The sequence below is a fragment of the Pteropus medius genome, unplaced genomic scaffold (assembly GCF_902729225.1).
Source record: "Pteropus medius unplaced genomic scaffold, Ma_sr-lr_union100, whole genome shotgun sequence".
NCBI lineage: Eukaryota > Metazoa > Chordata > Mammalia > Chiroptera > Pteropodidae > Pteropus > Pteropus medius.
The window spans coordinates 2,013,455-2,031,169 of NW_024352783.1; the positions used below are offsets into that span (position 1 = coordinate 2,013,455).

A 17,715-nucleotide genomic window follows, 5' to 3' on the forward strand; every position below is an offset into this window, starting at 1 on the left:
GGCTACATGAAGCCTAACATTTCCTCCAGTTCTGAATTTGTCCTTGAGCTGTCCTTACCTACATCTAGGTCTGAGGAATAGAAAGAGCCAGATGCACCTTTGTAGGTCTTCCTGGGGTTTCAGAGAAAGCTTATGCTGTCCCTGACCCGGGGGCTAATAGGCATCACTGAGGAAACCCAGGTCTTCAGGTTTCTTTTTCTCTCTGCTCCCCAGATGGCCAGCGATGATTGCTTTTTCTACCTTGGCACCACAAGTGGAGATATTCTAAAAATGAACCCTAGGACTAAACTGCTGGCAGACAGTGGGCCAGTGAAGGAGAAATTCAGTCTGGTGAGTAGAGGCCATCAAAGTCTATTCTGCCCTGCTGTTTTCTAGTGATTTCTTCCCTCCACTGACAAGATAGCCTTTTGTTAAGAAAGAGTCTGCGGGAAAAGAAAGTCTGTGATGTACCTAAGGCCACACCTAAGTTTGCAAGGTGCATTGACTAGTTCACTAAACCAGAGGTCCCCAAACTTTCTGGCACTAGGGGCCAGTGCTCCCACGAAAATCTAATACCTGGTGATCTGAAGTGGAGCTGAGGCAGTGATGCTAGTGCTGAAGAGCAGCTGCAAATACAGATGAAGCTTCACCTGCTCACCAGCCACTCACCTCCTGCTGTGCAGCCCGGTTCCTAAAAGACCATGGACCAGTACCAGAGGTTGGGAACCCCTGATCTAAAAACTGATCTCTGGTTTATGTTCAGGGCAAAGGTATTCCTAGGTGTCCTCTATTAGAGAATCAGAACTACAGCTTTTTTTGCATCTTCAAACCACATTGTTCCCAGCATTTGGGCAGCCCTGTTACCATGTATAAGAGAAGTGTGCTCTTTGATCTATGCAACTATATGTACATATAATTTTTCTTTCTAACCTAATAACTAAATCTCACTTGGCCAGTGTCATAAGTCATGAGAAGACCTAGAAATTGTTGATTGTTTATATTTTCAGAATTCCTAATAATTCTGGTTAACAGTTCAGTGAGAGGTTTTGATATTTAACCAAAATAAAAAGCCTACAATTAGAGGATAATTTTACAGAGTAAATGCTACTATTTCCAGTACCTCTAGAAAGTTACAAGGGTTGTTTCTACTCAACTTTGAATTTGAAAACTTGTGCACTTGCCTATGTCATATATAATAATAGAACAAATGGTCCTAACTGAACTTAGATACCTTCCACTTAGTAGATATTCACAAGAAGCTTTGAGATATTGCACTGTGTTCCTGGGAACATGTCAAGAGTTTTCTTAATCACATAATCATTTAATATTCAAGCTTTTAAGGAAATGCATAAGAATGGTAAATAAGAGTTTAGAAATAATCCCACAGGAGATCAAGATGTAGTCGAGATAAATGTTTTCCAAATTATTTTTAGGAGAGGGATTCCAATATAGTAAACAGATGAAAACAAAGCAGATCAGGTTAAAAGATGGCAAGGCTGAGAGCCCTGCCAGTTCTTGAGACACCCCCAAAGACTCTATAAAACACATCATGAAAACTACCCATCTGGGTATTTTTGCCTCCTAGCACTTGCAATCTAAGTGCCTCTTCAGAAAAGGTGCTGTCTATCTTAGTGTTCCTCAAACCTTTGGCACTTAAGTGCTACCCGTAGTAACTCTAGGGATGCTTTAATTCCTAACCATTCAGATCTGATGGTAAATTCCACAAAGCAATGATTCAAAGATGCCTTTTATACAAATGGAAGGGAAATCATTCTTATGATATGAAGCAATAGGAAGTATTGAAGACATTTGTTTGAAATATCAAATGATCTCACTACTCATTTTGAAACTGTTAAACATTTGCTCTGCAGTTAGAAAGGTAAAGATCGAAATGATTTCAAATGGACCTATTAGGCATACAACACTAAAATGAAGGAGAAGATGATGATCATAAAAATAACATTAAACTAATACATTCTCAATAAATGTTTATGTGTCAGACATGACGTAAAGCAATTTCTTTGCATTATCTCATTTGATCCTGATGAGATAAGTACCCCCTTTTATCCCTGCTTTACATGTGAGGAAACTGAGGAGCATACCATTTAAGATTTCATGGCTAGCAAGTGGTAGAGCTGAGATATGAAACCAGGCAGATTAGCTCCAGAACCTGGGCACGTGAAGAATATCATAGTTTCAAAAAAGTGTATTTAGAAATTACATCTATGTAACTTTGAGGCTCTGTTGAACTCTTCATCTCTTGCTTCCCTAAGTCCACGAACAAATGCTAAAAATACTTATGAGGGCTATCTCCTCATGGGCCAGGCGTTCACCCTGTTGTTCTTCTGAGGCATGTATGGAGTTGGGGGTGGAGTACAAGAGAGGCGAGCATACAATTCTGGCCTTCATGTTCTTGACTCTTAGTTTTTCTTCTCAAATATTATGAAATTCCTTTTGAACCAAAATAGGCAAAAAATCAATGTAATATAACTTGAAAGGACATATTTGTTCTATTATAGTCAAACTCCATTAAGACATAAGCCTATAAAATAATTTGCTATATTATTATTAGAATTTTTAAATGAGGTATTGGTCATGCACATTTTAAAATTAGAACTTCATAGTGGGTGCTATAAAATGGCCATCATACATCCCTAAACTTTAAAAGTGGCTTTGAATTTAAATATTTCCTATTATTGGTAAGATGTATGCTTTAGTTCAGAAAATGTAGTCACCAAACAATAAGGAGCTGTCTGTGCTTTCTTTGGATATCGAATACAGTCTCTCTGCATCATAAGAATTAAGTGAAAACGGTGGCCGCTGAGGAACTAATGTTGCTGTGGCCATGCTTATGCCTCTGCTCTGGCTTTATTTGAATGGATCTAAAGTGTTAATTTTTAATATATCCAAAATGGACCGGTGTTTTTAAAGAGGATAAGTCTGGTGAAGCATGTTGGCTCCTTTCAGGACCAAGAGGGCTTCTTTCAGCACAGGAGCCCATTATTGGCACTGAGCCCTTTTGACCATGCTCGGAATGCATCATAGGCAACACCTTCAAGGGCCTCATGCAAGCAATGTGTGGCAACAGGGACATGTCCCTGGCCATGCCCCTTGTGTCAGATCATGCATTAATTATTTTTTTAAGTAATTTTTTATTTTTCAATTATAGTTGACATATAATATTATATTAGTTTCAGGTATACAACATAGTGATTACATATTTATATAACTTATGAAGTCATCACCTCAATAAATCTAGTTCCCATCTGACACCGTGCATAGTTATTACAATATTATTGACTATATTCCTTATGCTTCATATCCTTATGGCTATTTTGTAACTACCAATTCTTTTCCTTTTTTACCCATCCCCTTCCCCTGCCCTAACTGGCAACCATCAACATGATCTCTTTCTCTATTAGTTTGTTTTTGTTTTGTTTGTTTATTTTGTTCTTTAGATTCCACACGCAAGTAAAATCATATGGCATTTGTCTTTCTCTGTCTGACTTACTCTACTCAGCACAATACCCTCTAGGTCCATCCATGTTGTTGCAGATGGCAAGATTTCATTCTTTTTTTTTTACGGCTGAGTAGTATTCTATTGTATATATGTACCACCTCTTCTTTATCCATTCATCCATTGGTGGACACCTGGGTTGACTCCATATCTTGGTTATTGTAAATAATGCTGCAATTAACATATGGATTCACATATCCCTTCAAAGTAGAGTTTTTGGTTTCTTTGGATAAATACTCAGAAGTGGGATTACTGAGTCCTTCTTTGTCTCTTGGTATAGCCTTTGTTTTAAAGTCTATTTTGTCTGGCGTTAAGTATTGCTACCCAACTTTTTGTTTGTTTGTTTCCATTTATGAAACATCTTTTCCATGCCCTTACTTTCAGTCTGTGTGTGTCTTTTGATCTGAAGAGAGTCTCTTGTAGGTCAGATGCTGCTTATTTGGTTTTGTGAACCTCTGAGAGATTTTAGGAAAGTCAAGACAGGCTGTTTGTATGGGAAAAGCCACTGGTAATATCTTAGGTAGACCTGCAAGTTGGGTGGGACGGGATGTCAGGGAATCACCAGGGTAGGGTGACCAGTATTTGTCAGGTTGATGGAGACTCAGATAGGGGAGCAGCCTGTGTTAGCACTTTGAGGGGAGGTGAGGGGAGAGCTCAACAAAGAAACAATGGATTCTGCCAGCACTCCTGTCTGGGAGAAAGCTGCCCCTCCTATCCTTGCCCTGACAATTCAGTTCCTCCCTGTATATTCCCGGTGCCTTTCAAGCTGCTGCTCCAGTGCTGGAGCTCAGAGCGAGTGAGTCCGTCAGCAAGGAAGTCCATGCAAAAGGCCTTTAAGAGGAGCACCTTGCACTCTAGCCCCTCTTCATGTCACTCAGCCACAATCTCCATTGGTTTTCACAGCCAGAAATTGTGCGGACTTCTCTTGTAGCACTGGAACCCTAGGCTTGGGAGACTGGTTTGGGGCCAGGACCTCTCACTTCTCCAGGGGGACCTCCACAGCCAAGATATTCCTCCCAATTTTTAAAGGCCACACACAAATGTGGCACCAGCTTGTTTTATGTCTCTATGCACCCTCCTACCAGTCTCGAGGTGGCTTCTTCTCTATGTCCTTAGCTGTAGGACTTCTTTTTATCTAGACTTCAAGCAACTTTTAATGATAGTTGTTCTGTAGTTTAGTTGTAATTTTGATGTGATTGTGGAAGGAGGCAAGCACAGCATTTACCTACTCTACCATTTTGACCAGAAATCTGCATTGATTCTTAATGATGAAACTAATAGGCCCTTTTCTTAATGCTTTTTCTCCTAGGGAGTGTCAGCTATCAAGTGCCTGAAGATGGTGGGTTTGTTGGTGGGCTCTGGTGCTGGATTGCTGATCTTCTGTAAAAGCCCCAGCTACAAACCCATAAAGTAAGTTCTCAACTCTGTGGGGAGAGACCCACCAGAGGGAGGTTTTCTCAAAGCCAGCAACTTAGATGATATTGGCAAAGTGATATTTTGTTAAGCAATCTCATCTTGCTATTAAAATGAGTAGTTGGAATCACAATAGATGGAATTTCTTTGCCAATGAAAAGACAGTGGCTTATGTTGAATAAAACCAAAGTAGTCCACTATTACTCAGGGGAATACTGCTCTTCTAATAAATATATAAATTTTTATTTAGCTAATACATTGAGCCATGACAGAGGAAATATGCTGTTTTAAACTTATCTAACAAATAATCTCAAATTTCAAACTTTCACAATTGGTTTATTCAATGAAATCTATTATGCAATGTGTACCTATTATATTCTAGGCACTTTGTTAGAAATAGCAAACATTCACTATTTCTATTTATCAGATACTATGCTATGTACTTTTCATGACCTATCTAATTAAAATAAAATAAAACTTTATACATTGTCATGAATAAGTTCTTATTGAGTACCTCCTCCACCCAAACCAAAGTGCTAGATGCTATTTAAAAATAAAATAAGATTTAGTTTTTGCTTTCCCAGAACTTACAGTCAGGTTTGAAGATAAAGTAAAAAGTCTCTATTATATATAAACACCTCATGGTCCAGATAAAGTAAAATATATAAATATATCATGGATTTTATAAAGATCAGAGAAGGGAGTGATCTTGTTGGGATGGCAAGGTCAGGAATGACACTTCACAGAGGAGCAGAGGCAGAACTTGAACTTAGCTTCAACAAAAGCCAGATTCCCCCTACACATGCTCCATATGGCCTCTGGTAGCTCTAAAGAAGCCAGGGGTAGTTGCATATGCATTGTAGAAATGAACATCAGTGTCTTTATTCAAACAAATCTATACCAAGAATATGTACCAGGGACTATTCTGGGTGGTTGGGACGTCAATGAACAAAGTAAACAAAAAAGAAGAAATCCCTGCCCCCACAGAGCTTATATTCTAGGAGGAGGGAAAAGACAATAAACAAGTAAAGTACATAGTAGTAAAAGGTGATGAGAACAATGGAGATAAATGAAGTAGGATGTAGAGTAGTGGGATTAGGGTTTAAAGGGGTGCAGGGACAGGTTGCAATTTTAAATTCAGTGCTCAGGAAAGATCTTATTGAAAATGTATTTGGACCAGTTGTGTGCTTTTATGAAGGGGAAAAAGGGAGGGAGGAAACTTAAGAACAATATTGGGTAGATTCTGGATACATACAGTGCTAATAGAACATTAACCTCCTAATTTTATTTTATTTATTTTTATTTTTTTATTTTTAAAAATTTTTTATTAAGTTTATTGGGGTAACAATGGTTAATACAATTATGTAATTTTCAAGTGTACATTGTCATTTGACATCTGTATATTCTATTGTGTGTTTACCACCCAAAGTCCAGTTTCCTTCAGCTACCATATATTTGACCCCCTTTACCGTGTCTACCTCCCCCCTCCTCCCCGACCCCACTAGTAACCACCACCCTATAGTCCTCTGGTAACCACTAGTCTATAGTCTATGAATCTTTGTTTGTTTGTTCTGCTCATTTGTTGCTTTTAGGTTTATATCCCACATATAAGTGATATCATGTGATTTTCAACTTTTTCTGTCTGGTTTATTTTGCTTAGCATGATTATCTCTAGGTCCATCCATGTTGTCGCAAATGGCAGTATTTCATCTCTTCTTATGGCTGAGTAATATTCCATTGTATATATGTACCACAGCTTCTTTAGCCAATCATCTATCATAGGCACTTCGGTAGCTTCCATGTCCTGGCCACTGTGAATAATGCTGCTATGAACATCAGTGTGCAAATATCTTTTTGGATATGGGTTTTCAAGTCTTTATGGTAAATAGCCAGTAGAGGGATTGCTGGATCATATGGTAGGTCAATTCTTAGTTTTTTGAGGAACCTCCATACTGTTTTCTATAGGGGCTGTACCAGTTTGCAGTCCCACCAGCAGTGTATGAGGGTTTCTTTTTCTCCACATCCTCTCCATCATTTGTTATTACTTGTCTTGTTGAGTATAGCTATTCTAACAGGTGTGAGATGGTATCTCATTGTGATTTTGATTTGCATTTCCCTAATAGCTAGCGATTTAACCTCCTAATTTTTAGCCCCTTGTTTTTAATGCATAAATGGTTCCATTGTAATGAAAGTAATTAGACTCAAAGCAATTACTACAAGGTTTGTCTTATAAATGTCTCCAAAGTAACCCTGTGTGATAGCGTAGTATCAAACTGGATGCAATGATTTCTGCCTCCTTGGGTTTGAAAAAGCAGCTCATGGAAACTAGAAAGGGAAATAGCATTTTAAAACAGACCGCTGGAGTTCAGGGATCCCTGGCCTTGTCCCTGTAGCCCTGGGCTTCACTTTGTCTTCTAGGGAGCTCAAATGCCAATATTTTGTAAGTATTTCTTGGCTGCCCTCTATAGGCTCTTGTATGTTACCTCCATTGCCTTTAACCTTCACTGCAACCCTGTGAAAGAGGAATCATTCTGTGGCCTAGAGATTTCCAGTAACTTGACCAGAGTTCCAGAGCCCTAATTAGGGAAGGGGCTAAGATATGATGTGAGATCTATCCTTTCTTCATTTACTATTCTCTGTCCCGCCAACACATGAATCTTTGTAAAATACTGTATTTCCCATGCTGATTCCTTCCACAAGAACATCTATTGACTTCTTATTGTCAAAACTAAATAAGTTGCATAGAAAGTTGGGTTTCTAGGACTTCATTCATTTATATATTCTTTTTTAAAAAGAAAAAAAGTTTATAATTACTAAACATTTGGATAGCAGAGAGATTTGAAAAGTGGGAGAAGATAAAATAATCTCTGAAAGTTCTGATGAAGATAGCCATGATTAAACTTTTATTTCTTCTTGTCTATATTATTCATATAATTTATAAAAATAATTATACCTATTTGTATATAAAATTTTATATTCTGATTTTTTAGTTAATGTAACATTATCAGCATTTTCTACATAATTACTATATGTTTTTAATTATGTGGTAAAATATAGGTACATACACTCCATAATATTTTAAATATGATTTTAATGGCTAAGCAAATATTCTTTGAATTGCTGTCCCAGAGATCATTTAATCACTTCATTACAATTAGATATTTAGGTTGCTTCCAACTTTTCACCCTTTTAAATAAAGTTATAATAACATCTTTTGACATAAAGATATTTTCCCTCACCCCCAAATTTAGGATTATTTCCCAGAAATGGAATTAATGAGTATTTAATTGCCATGGTCATCTGTGCCCATATGCCTGCCTGGAACGTTTTCTTTATCCAAATCCTACCATGTTGCACCATTCATTTCAGACTATCTCACTGATGAAGATTTCCTGACTATAGTAACCTATGCTTACTTCTCCCTTTGCTGACCCTGGGTACCCAATATTATCTGCTTTTCCAACTTTCTCACCTTGAAGACATGTCCCAGGTCATATGCCTGATTTGTAACCTCTGTAATGCTTCAGATGGTTAATAATCATTGATTAAGCAAATCTACTTCACCGTTTTCTTCTCCTTAAAGGAAACTCCAGTTACAAGGTGGCATCACTTCTATCACACTTCGAGGAGAAGGACATCAGTTTTTTGTAGGAACAGAAGAATCACACATTTATCGTGTCAACTTCACAGATTTCAAAGAGACTCTCATTGCAACTTGTCACTTTGAAGCTGTCCAGGACATAGTCTTTCCATTGTAAGTAGAAAAGGAATGTGTAAGAACATGGAGATTTGATGCAGTGTGCAAGCAAATTTAATTTTATTAATACATTTCAATATCTATTAGCATAATAGATCCAATAAATCATAATAGATTATGATTTTTTTTCTCCTTAAAATTTTCTATTGTAGAGAATTATTTTAATAGACTTTCTATTGCCTTCCCTATACAGCTACATTAGTTTCTATAATTCAAATTTGGGCTTCTTTAGAATGTTAGCTTTCTATTAAATCCATCATGGAAAGGATAAACAGATTGCAAAACATTTTCCCAATGCTATCTGGAAAAAGCTTAGTAGTGCCTTTTTTCAAATTTCTTACAAGTCATTTGTTTTGTACCTATTGGGTCTTCCAGATAAGAGATCTGGATCTAGTTGCCGTATTTCTTGGTAAATCCCACACAAAACTCACAATCATCATTCTATAGAGAGCAAGACTCAGTTTGAAAACTCAGTTCTTAAGTTCATAAAAGGTAGTTTTGGTTCTTCGTGTCATCATAATTAGGTTTTTCCAAACATTTGTAATAGTGAAAATGGCTGGTGCTTCCTGTTAGGTGAATCTTTTTTGAAAATTGGTCATTTCCTGTCTCTCTTTTTCCCTCTTTTTCTAAGGAGATTTCTGTAAACTTATTTAGTCTGGATCCTTTTTATAAGAATAGGTTTTTAGTTATCTTTTCAAATTATCATATAGTTATTGACCTATTCGGGTTTTATAACTCTTCTTTATCTTTCCTTTTTTTTTTTTTTTTTGAAAAGCAGCTTTATTGAAATACAATTTGTGGACCATAAAGTTCACCCGCTCAGAATGTATAATTCAATGTGGTGTTTTTTGTTTTAGCATGTTTACAGAATTGTGCAACCATCACCATAATCTAATTTTAGGACATTTCATTATCCCGAAAAAAACTCTACTAGTAGTCACTACCCATTCCTTGTGCTGACTTGTGGAGACAGTTGAGCTAAGAGGAAGAATGTGGAGTAAATGAGCATCATGTTACAGGACTGCATTCTTCTTCTAATTGCAAATTTAGTTGTGATGATGTATTTTATTTTCAACTGCTATTATTTTGTATACCAAAACATTAATATACTGGGAAAAAATTTTGTATAAACCAGTGCAACTTCTGCAATATTCTGCTATCATTTGCCTATTTACTAATTGCATATGAGCTAATATGCATTATAGAAACAAGCAACTGTAGGTCTTTTTCCAATTCTTTATTTTCAACCTATTTGTCTTGTTTAGTTTTAGATAAGTCTTGGCCTTCTAAAGAATTTAATCCATTTATACATATTACTATCTAATAAGTTTATAAATATTTTTTATTTAACATGTTTCCTGGTTTTTTTCTTTTCTTGTCTTTTGTTGCAATAATCATGTTTTATTTGCCATAGTCTTCCCCTTCCCCATTGCAGGTGACTTGGAAACTATTTATTTAATCTTTTCTTAATTTTATGATTACCTTTGAATTTTTAATATATATATTTAAACAGATTTTTCTGTCAAAGACTACAGTTAACCAACATTTATACCCTATTTTTCAAAGAAGCAAGTCTCAGTATATTTTATTTCCCTCTTTACCTTTCTTTTACCATTTACCATGCTAAAATCATTTGAAATTACAAATACAGATTATATTATTACTTTTTTTTTTACAATCAATTACGTATATTTAACCATAACTTTTAATTTTATCACTCTTTTTTTCACACATTTCCCCCTTTGATTTTTTTGGAGGGATAATTTTTTCAGAGATAGTCTGCGTATAAAAAATTTGGTCCTTACTTATCTGAATATATCTTTGTTTTACCCTCAGACTTGGGCAATAGTTTGGCTAGGTATAAAAGGAACTTTAACAAACTTTGTATTGAAATATAACATACAAAAAGTTCATAAATCATAAGTAACCACCTCAGCAAAATACCACACTTATATGACTGCCACCCTAGCCAAGCAATAGAACATTTATTTCCATTACCCCAGGATGTTCCTCCCAATTACTACCCTCACCCTCTTCCTTAAAGATAATCACTACCTGGATTTCTAGCCCCATGGATTAATTTTATCTGCTTTTGAACTTTATATAAATGGAATAATTCAATATGTACTTCGTAGGTTATCATTTTTCTCTATGAATGCTTCTAATGTTAATGTCATATAGATCTTACTATCCTTGTAATTTTTTGTCTATTTGTTCTATCAGTTAATGAGAGAAGTTGTTAGATTCTCAGGCAATGAATACAGATGTCTCCCTTTATTTCTGTCAGTTTGTTTCATACATTTTTGAAGCTCTATTATATATATACATATTATAACTTCCTGATGTATTGACATTGTTATCATTATTAAATGTCCCTCTTCATCTCTAATAATTCTCTTTGAAATTTCTTTTTTATATTAATATACTCATTTCAGCTTCTTTACTCTTTATATATTTTAAAAATCTTTTTATTTTCAATATATATTTTTGATATATATCTTTATATTTAACATGGATCTCTTAAAGCAACATGCAATTAGTTCTTGCTTTTTTATCTAATCTAGTAATCTTACTTTTTATTTGAAATATTTAAACCATTTACATTAAATGTAATTTTTTATACAGTAGTATTAAATCTTTAATTTTGTCATTTGTTTCCTTTTAGCTCATCTGTTCTTTGTTCTTCTATTAGTTCTTTTCTGCCACCTTTTGTATTAATCAGATGTTGTTAGCATTACATTTTAATTGTTCTGTTGGCTTTCTAACTACATATCTTTGCATTAATTTTTTAGTGGTTGCTTTAAGGATGACAGTATGAATCTTTAACATATCACAGTCTGCTTAAAGTTAATAGTGAATTACTTCAAGTAAAATACAGAATAGGAAGTTTGCAACAATATATTTCCCTGAAACCTACTTCTGTCCCTGGTGCTATGTTTTCATGTATACCTATTTCTGTTATAAACTCATCAGCACAATATTATAATTTTTGCTTTAAACAGTCATATATATTTTCAAGAATTTAAGAGAAGAAAAGAAAAATATATGACTTTTGTGCTTACCCACATGTTTGAGCGTTTCTGATGTTCTTCATTCTTTCTTAAATGTCTAAATTGCCATCTTGTGTTATTTACTTTAATTCTATAACATTTTATTTAGCTTTTTTTGAAATATAGGTCTCTGATGAAGAATTCCTTCAATTTTGTTTCTCCACAGATTTTATCTGGCTGATTGCTGTTTATCCTCAATGCTTCTGGCCTATTTGATGATAATCTTCCCTACTTTACTGTATTATTAAGAAAATAGACATCTCTATGTCTATTATCTCTTATCTCTATGTCTCTGTCTCTGTCTCTGTCTCTATCTCTATCTCTACTTCTATCTCTACTTCTATATCCCTTTCATGAGATTTTAGAAGGGAGGGAGGAAATATATGAGCCTAGTGCACCATCTTGATCCATTTAGTTTTTGGGTTTTTTCCCCCTGAAACATAACCTTCCAGATCTTAAACTAAGGGCAATCTGTTACTTGAATGGCTCATTTTGGACTAGACTTGACTCCTGAGGAAGTGGACTGCTAGTCAAGGGTAGAGAGAGTTTAGGAAGTTTCTAGGTACATTCATTCTATAATATTTGATTTTCATGAGAGGTCCATATACCTCTTTAAAAAATCATTTTTTTTCCCAAATTAGAAGCTTAGTCACTGAAGGCAGTAACCAATATAAAACTTATCATGTGTTAAATAAATATTGTTATTCTAAGATTGGCTTGATTTATCTCTCTTAATCAGGACTGTCTGGCAAGGCACTTCATCTTGTCTGCTGTTCTGCATATCACTTACTCTTTCTAAGTAACTAGTCCAGCACTATAATTTTATCTCTGAGCCCTGAAGCTAAATATGTAGAAAAAATCCACTTATTTTCTATCAATTCAAAAGCGAATAGATCTTGAAGTAAGAGAGAAGGATTCTCTTTTCATGAATGTGCTTATAATGAAATGGAGAAATTTCCGGAGAAGCACTTAAATCTAAAAGTTAGCTCAGTCTCCACAGAGACTGTAGCTAGAAATTCATTCTGATAAAGCAGATGTTTTTTATTGTACCCTAGTATTCTAACTCTCTTTCGGTTGGAATAATATGTAATTTTTTGACATAATGGTATTTTTCATTTTATTTACAAGTTGTCCTTTAAAAAAAAAATTGACACATCAATTACTTTGGGATGCTCTTCCTTATCCACAATCTCATATTTTCTCATAACTAAGCAAAGAAATATTTTGGATTATATGCAAATATGAATTCTAGCACCCTTTTCCTTTTCTTCTTTGAAATTGTAATGATTATCTACTTTACCAGAAAAGTTTTAGTTAGCCTTCTTTAATATAAATATTTCACAGAAATCTGTATGACCATCAAGCTTTGTGATAATTGATGCCTAAAAGGCATTCTTTCCTGTATCCTTATGAAACACATTTTAGCATCAAACGTGCATCTAAGGAACACTGCCTCTTTTATGGCTGCATCTCTTATTCTCTCAGTGGCTTCTTTTCAGTGGCACTGCTGAACTATTTGCCACCTGTGCCAAGAAGGACATTAGAGTGTGGCATACACTGTCCAACAGGGAGCTGCTGCGGATCACTGTACCCAACATGACCTGCCATGGCATTGATTTCATGAGGGATGGCAAGAGCATCATTTCAGGTAATGTCAGCATATCAAGATTTGTTATTCTCATTATACACTAGTCTCCACATGTGGATAGTCTGGAGCAGCCTCCCTCTCCCTACTTCTTCCTTACTTCTAATCTATCTTCTCTTTGGAGTTCCTTTCCAGCTGGGAGACTTTGAGCTAGGAAGAACCAAATAGCAGTTTCTCTTCTCCTAAATTGCTACATATAACATGTAGTTTACTCTCTAGCAGGGAAATTTAGTAATTCAATTGCAAAATGGATTTGAGGCCTTAGTGAGTACAGGGCACTCATGTTAGAACCCCTTTTGTTGCTCAAGGGATAAAAACCTGACTTTAAGTTATACCTCAAATCAAATTTATTTTTAACTTATTTTATGCCAATATATTTTAATATAAATTATAGACATCATAATAGTCCACCTCTAAATACTTCAGTATGCATCTCTAAAATGAATTTTTTTCTATAAAGTAATAATTTCTTAATATCTTCTTATGTTCAGTCCATGTATAAATTTCCTCAGTGGTCAAAAAGTAAATTTGCTGGTTCACATCAATGAAAAGTCAAGTGGATCTTTAGATGTAGCTATTAAAATTGTGATATCAGGAACCTATCTCATCCCCTCTTTTCTTGGTTCCGTTTCTTCTGTGTTGGCCTCTCCCTTGGGCATGTTTTTCTGCACATGGTGACCACCAGGAGTTCTTGGCTTACATTACACTTAGAGCTAACAAACATTCAGGTTATCATTACTTCCTCTTTTTCTCTTACACTCCACTTTCCTTAATGATTCCCCCTTCAGAGTATATCCAAGATTCTATCACATCTTATCATCTTCACCCTTGTCTCAGCCACCGTCATGTCTATCCTAGATTACCCTGGTAGCTTCTTTCCAGGTCTCTCTGCTTCTATCCCTGCCCACCGCTCTTCTCCCTCAGTCTATTCTCAACACAGAAGCCAGAAACATCTTTTTTAAGTAAGTCAGATCATCTATTTCCAGGGTTCAAAGTTCTTTCACTCTTTGCAATTCTTTTAATTGCAAAGTACCTGCGATTGCCTACAAGGCCATATATGACCTTTTCACCTCTTCCACCTTTACCTTCTTACCTCTGACTTTGTCTCTTCCCACTCGCTCCTGCTAGTCATACTTGCTTCTTTGATATATCCCACAAATACTGCATATAGGGTCTTTGGTCTAGCTGTTTAGTCTGCCTGGAATGTTCTTTTTCCAGATAGCTCCATGACTTATTCCTTCACCCCCTCACTCCTCACGTCTTTGCTGAAATGAGATCTGCCTTGAGCATCCTATTTAAAATTGCTAAGGTTAAGAGGTGACACTAAAGATGATGAAAAGGAGCCAGTCATGTGAAGATGTAGGGGAAGAGCACTCCAGGCAGAGGGAACAGCAATTACAAAAGGTCTTGAAGTGGGAAATCACTTGGTATATTTGAGGACTAGAAAGAGGACCATTGTGTCTGGAGCTTAGCGGGTAAAGTTGGGGTCACCGTTCAGGGAGAGTTCTAGTAGAGGAGGTAGAGGCTTTTGAAAGTTCTTGATCAAGGAGGTAACATGGTTTTAAGAGGTTCACCCTGACTCCTGCATAGGTAATTGATTGTAGCGAAGCAAGAGTCTAAGGTCAACAAGAGTCTAAGGCCAGGGAAGAAGCTGTTGGCTTGGGTGATGGTGGTCCCAGGAGTTAAGAAGTGTTCAGATTCAGGATGTTTTTTAACTGTTAAGCTGATAGGACTTGTTGATGGATTTAATGTTGGGTTGGTTTGAGTGGATAGAATAGAGGGGAATCAAAGATGACTGTGAGGTTCTTCACTTGAGCAACTAGATAGACGGTGGCAACTTTTATTGAGATGGGGAAGATGGTGGGAGTGTGGTAAAGAGCATCAGGTTTAAAGGTGGCAGGAGAGGTGGGAAGCCAACATTTATCTGAGAATTTTAATTATATACTCTAGGTATGATTTCCACTTGCTTGTTGAATATACAAGTTTTGCAGCTCATGGGAGAGGTGGGAGCTGACCTTTCCCCTTCCTCCCCACCCCAAATTCTCTCTCTTGGAGGGGATGCACCTGGAGGCAGTTTCAACTAAGGGAAGCCACTTATTCCCCTCAGCTAGGTGTGACCAGTTTTGGAAATCAGGGGAAAGGGGGATATGATTCTTGGCAGTTGGTGGAGGACCAGCCTTTTCCCTTTATTACCACCACTACTCCCCAATCCTGACTCTCATTTATGATTTAGAAGAGTAAAGTCTGCAGAGAGAGTATTTATGATATACTGATCCTGCCTTCTTATTGTTTTCTTTTCATGCCAGCATGGGACGATGGTAAAATCCGAGCCTTTGCCCCAGAGACGGGCCGGTTGATGTATGTCATTAACAATGCCCACAGGATCGGAGTGACGGCCATCGCTACCACCAGTGACTGTAAAAGGGTCATCAGCGGCGGTGGGGAAGGGGAGGTATTGTTTTTGAAGGCAGAATCTTTTAAAAAATATCCCTCAGTTTAGTGCAACTGCTTCATAGGAAGTCACTTATTTGATTTTTTTAAAACCTGTGCTAGGAGTTAGGCAGGACCAAATTAAGGTTTTGATGAAACCCTATCATAAATTTAAATTATAATACATATAAATACATTTGTTCGCAGAAAGGATGCAGACATGAAAGCGTTCTGCGTGGAATCAAATTATGAATCCAAGTTGGTGTTTTGCCAGAGTTTTGGAATACATACTTGTTCTTTTCCATCAAAGACCATAGTTATATAAATTGTTTTTATCTTATTTTGTAAGAGATGCTATTTTTAGAATCAATTCTTTAAACTACCCCAACATTTCAACCATTATTTTAAAATTATTACACTTGACCTTTTCCTCTCATCATTTTGAGGATCCTACAAATTCTTTCACTCACACATTCATCTTAGAGTCTCCCTTCCCTTACTCTCCAGCTGTTTTCCTATCTTCCCTTTCTCAACACTGGATGTTTTCTTTTCCTTTCTTTTCTCCATGCTATCATAGGGATGACATCAGGGAGAAGAAAGACACAGTATCTCGATATAGCCTTTAGCAGAGTTTGGGCCAAGCAGATTAGTAGCTTGGTGTTTGTGTTCTGAAGTCACACTGCCTGGGCTCAGATTTCACTTCCACCACCTCCCAGCTGTGTGACGTGGGGCGGGTTCTAAAGAACACATTCTAAAGCTTCTCTGTGCTTTAATTTCCTGCACGTAAAGTGAAGATAACAATACTCCTGTCAATGAGATATTTTAACACTATTTTGTACTAAGTCTTCAACATCTGATGTGCATTTTACCAGAGATGAAGAGCACATCTCCATCTGGACTAGTTGCATTTCAGGTGCTCTATAGAACCGTCTAGCCCTAGACCATCTCCCTGCTTTGCTGATGCCCAAACTTGGCTTGGACCAGACCATTTTTATTCTAGGTGCCTGAACCTGAGCTGATGAGAGGTGCTGGAAAGAAATCACACATTACAAATTCATTGTCCTTGGCCCTGCTCAGCAATCTTTTTACCATATCAGCCATTCCTCCCGTTTCCCTCAGCTACTACAGACCTTTCCTTCCAAATGACATAGTCTTTAAGGTCTTTGTAAGCACTGTAGACCAGGGCCATTGGTCGGTCACATGTACACTGGTATTAATGCAATAGTTGCTAAAATCCTTAAATACTTTCGCTTTCATTGGTAAGTAGCTATTGCCTGAGTTGCAAGGACCCTAATCCCACCACCTTATCTCCTTTCCCCCAAGCATACCCAATGCCCTCTGCAATCCTACAATTAAAGGGCTAATGCCCAGTTCGGGGGCTGTTTGGCCGGTGCCCACATTATACTAGTTAGAAAAAGACCAAATGTGTGCCGCCACACATGTAGTGGGATTTCAAGATCGGAGATTTGTTTCCCTTGGCAATAGTCATTATTCCATCACATATCATACATAGGGAATTACTTGGACACCATAGAAATGAATATGGCCCAGTTCATTTGGGATAACTTCATGCTTCTGCATCTTCTTTATTAAGAAAGTATTTCAGAATGATTTTTTAATTTCATTTAAGGTTATTTTCCTCTTATAAAGTACAAATAAATTACTCTTCCTAACACTAGCTTTTAGTCTAGTGTTCACCTAGACTACTGTTCTTTCATTGTCTGATATTAGTTATACAAATAATTTCTGCTCTTTTTACTTTTCATAAATTCAACATATTCATTATAAGAAGGTATAAGCATCTGAATATATTATTGTGTTTTCTGGTAGGGTTGTGACAGCACATTTATCCATTACAGGACATACAATAATAATTAAATAACTTTCCTTTTGCTTATCTTTTTTATTACAGTTAGGGCATCAT

The 17,715-nt window shown here is 36.5% G+C and overlaps 1 protein-coding gene across 1 annotated transcript in view; it reads left to right on the plus strand.

Moving 5' to 3' along the window:
• CFAP52 (cilia and flagella associated protein 52) overlaps positions 1-17,715 on the plus strand; it is a 41,505-nt gene that overhangs the window by 16,767 nt on the left and 7,023 nt on the right. The window contains exons 6-10 of the mRNA XM_039847348.1: positions 214-330; positions 4,806-4,906; positions 8,493-8,663; positions 13,216-13,364; positions 15,668-15,813. Coding sequence (XP_039703282.1) covers positions 214-330; positions 4,806-4,906; positions 8,493-8,663; positions 13,216-13,364; positions 15,668-15,813 — 684 coding nt within the window. The remainder of the gene's footprint in view (positions 1-213; positions 331-4,805; positions 4,907-8,492; positions 8,664-13,215; positions 13,365-15,667; positions 15,814-17,715) is intronic.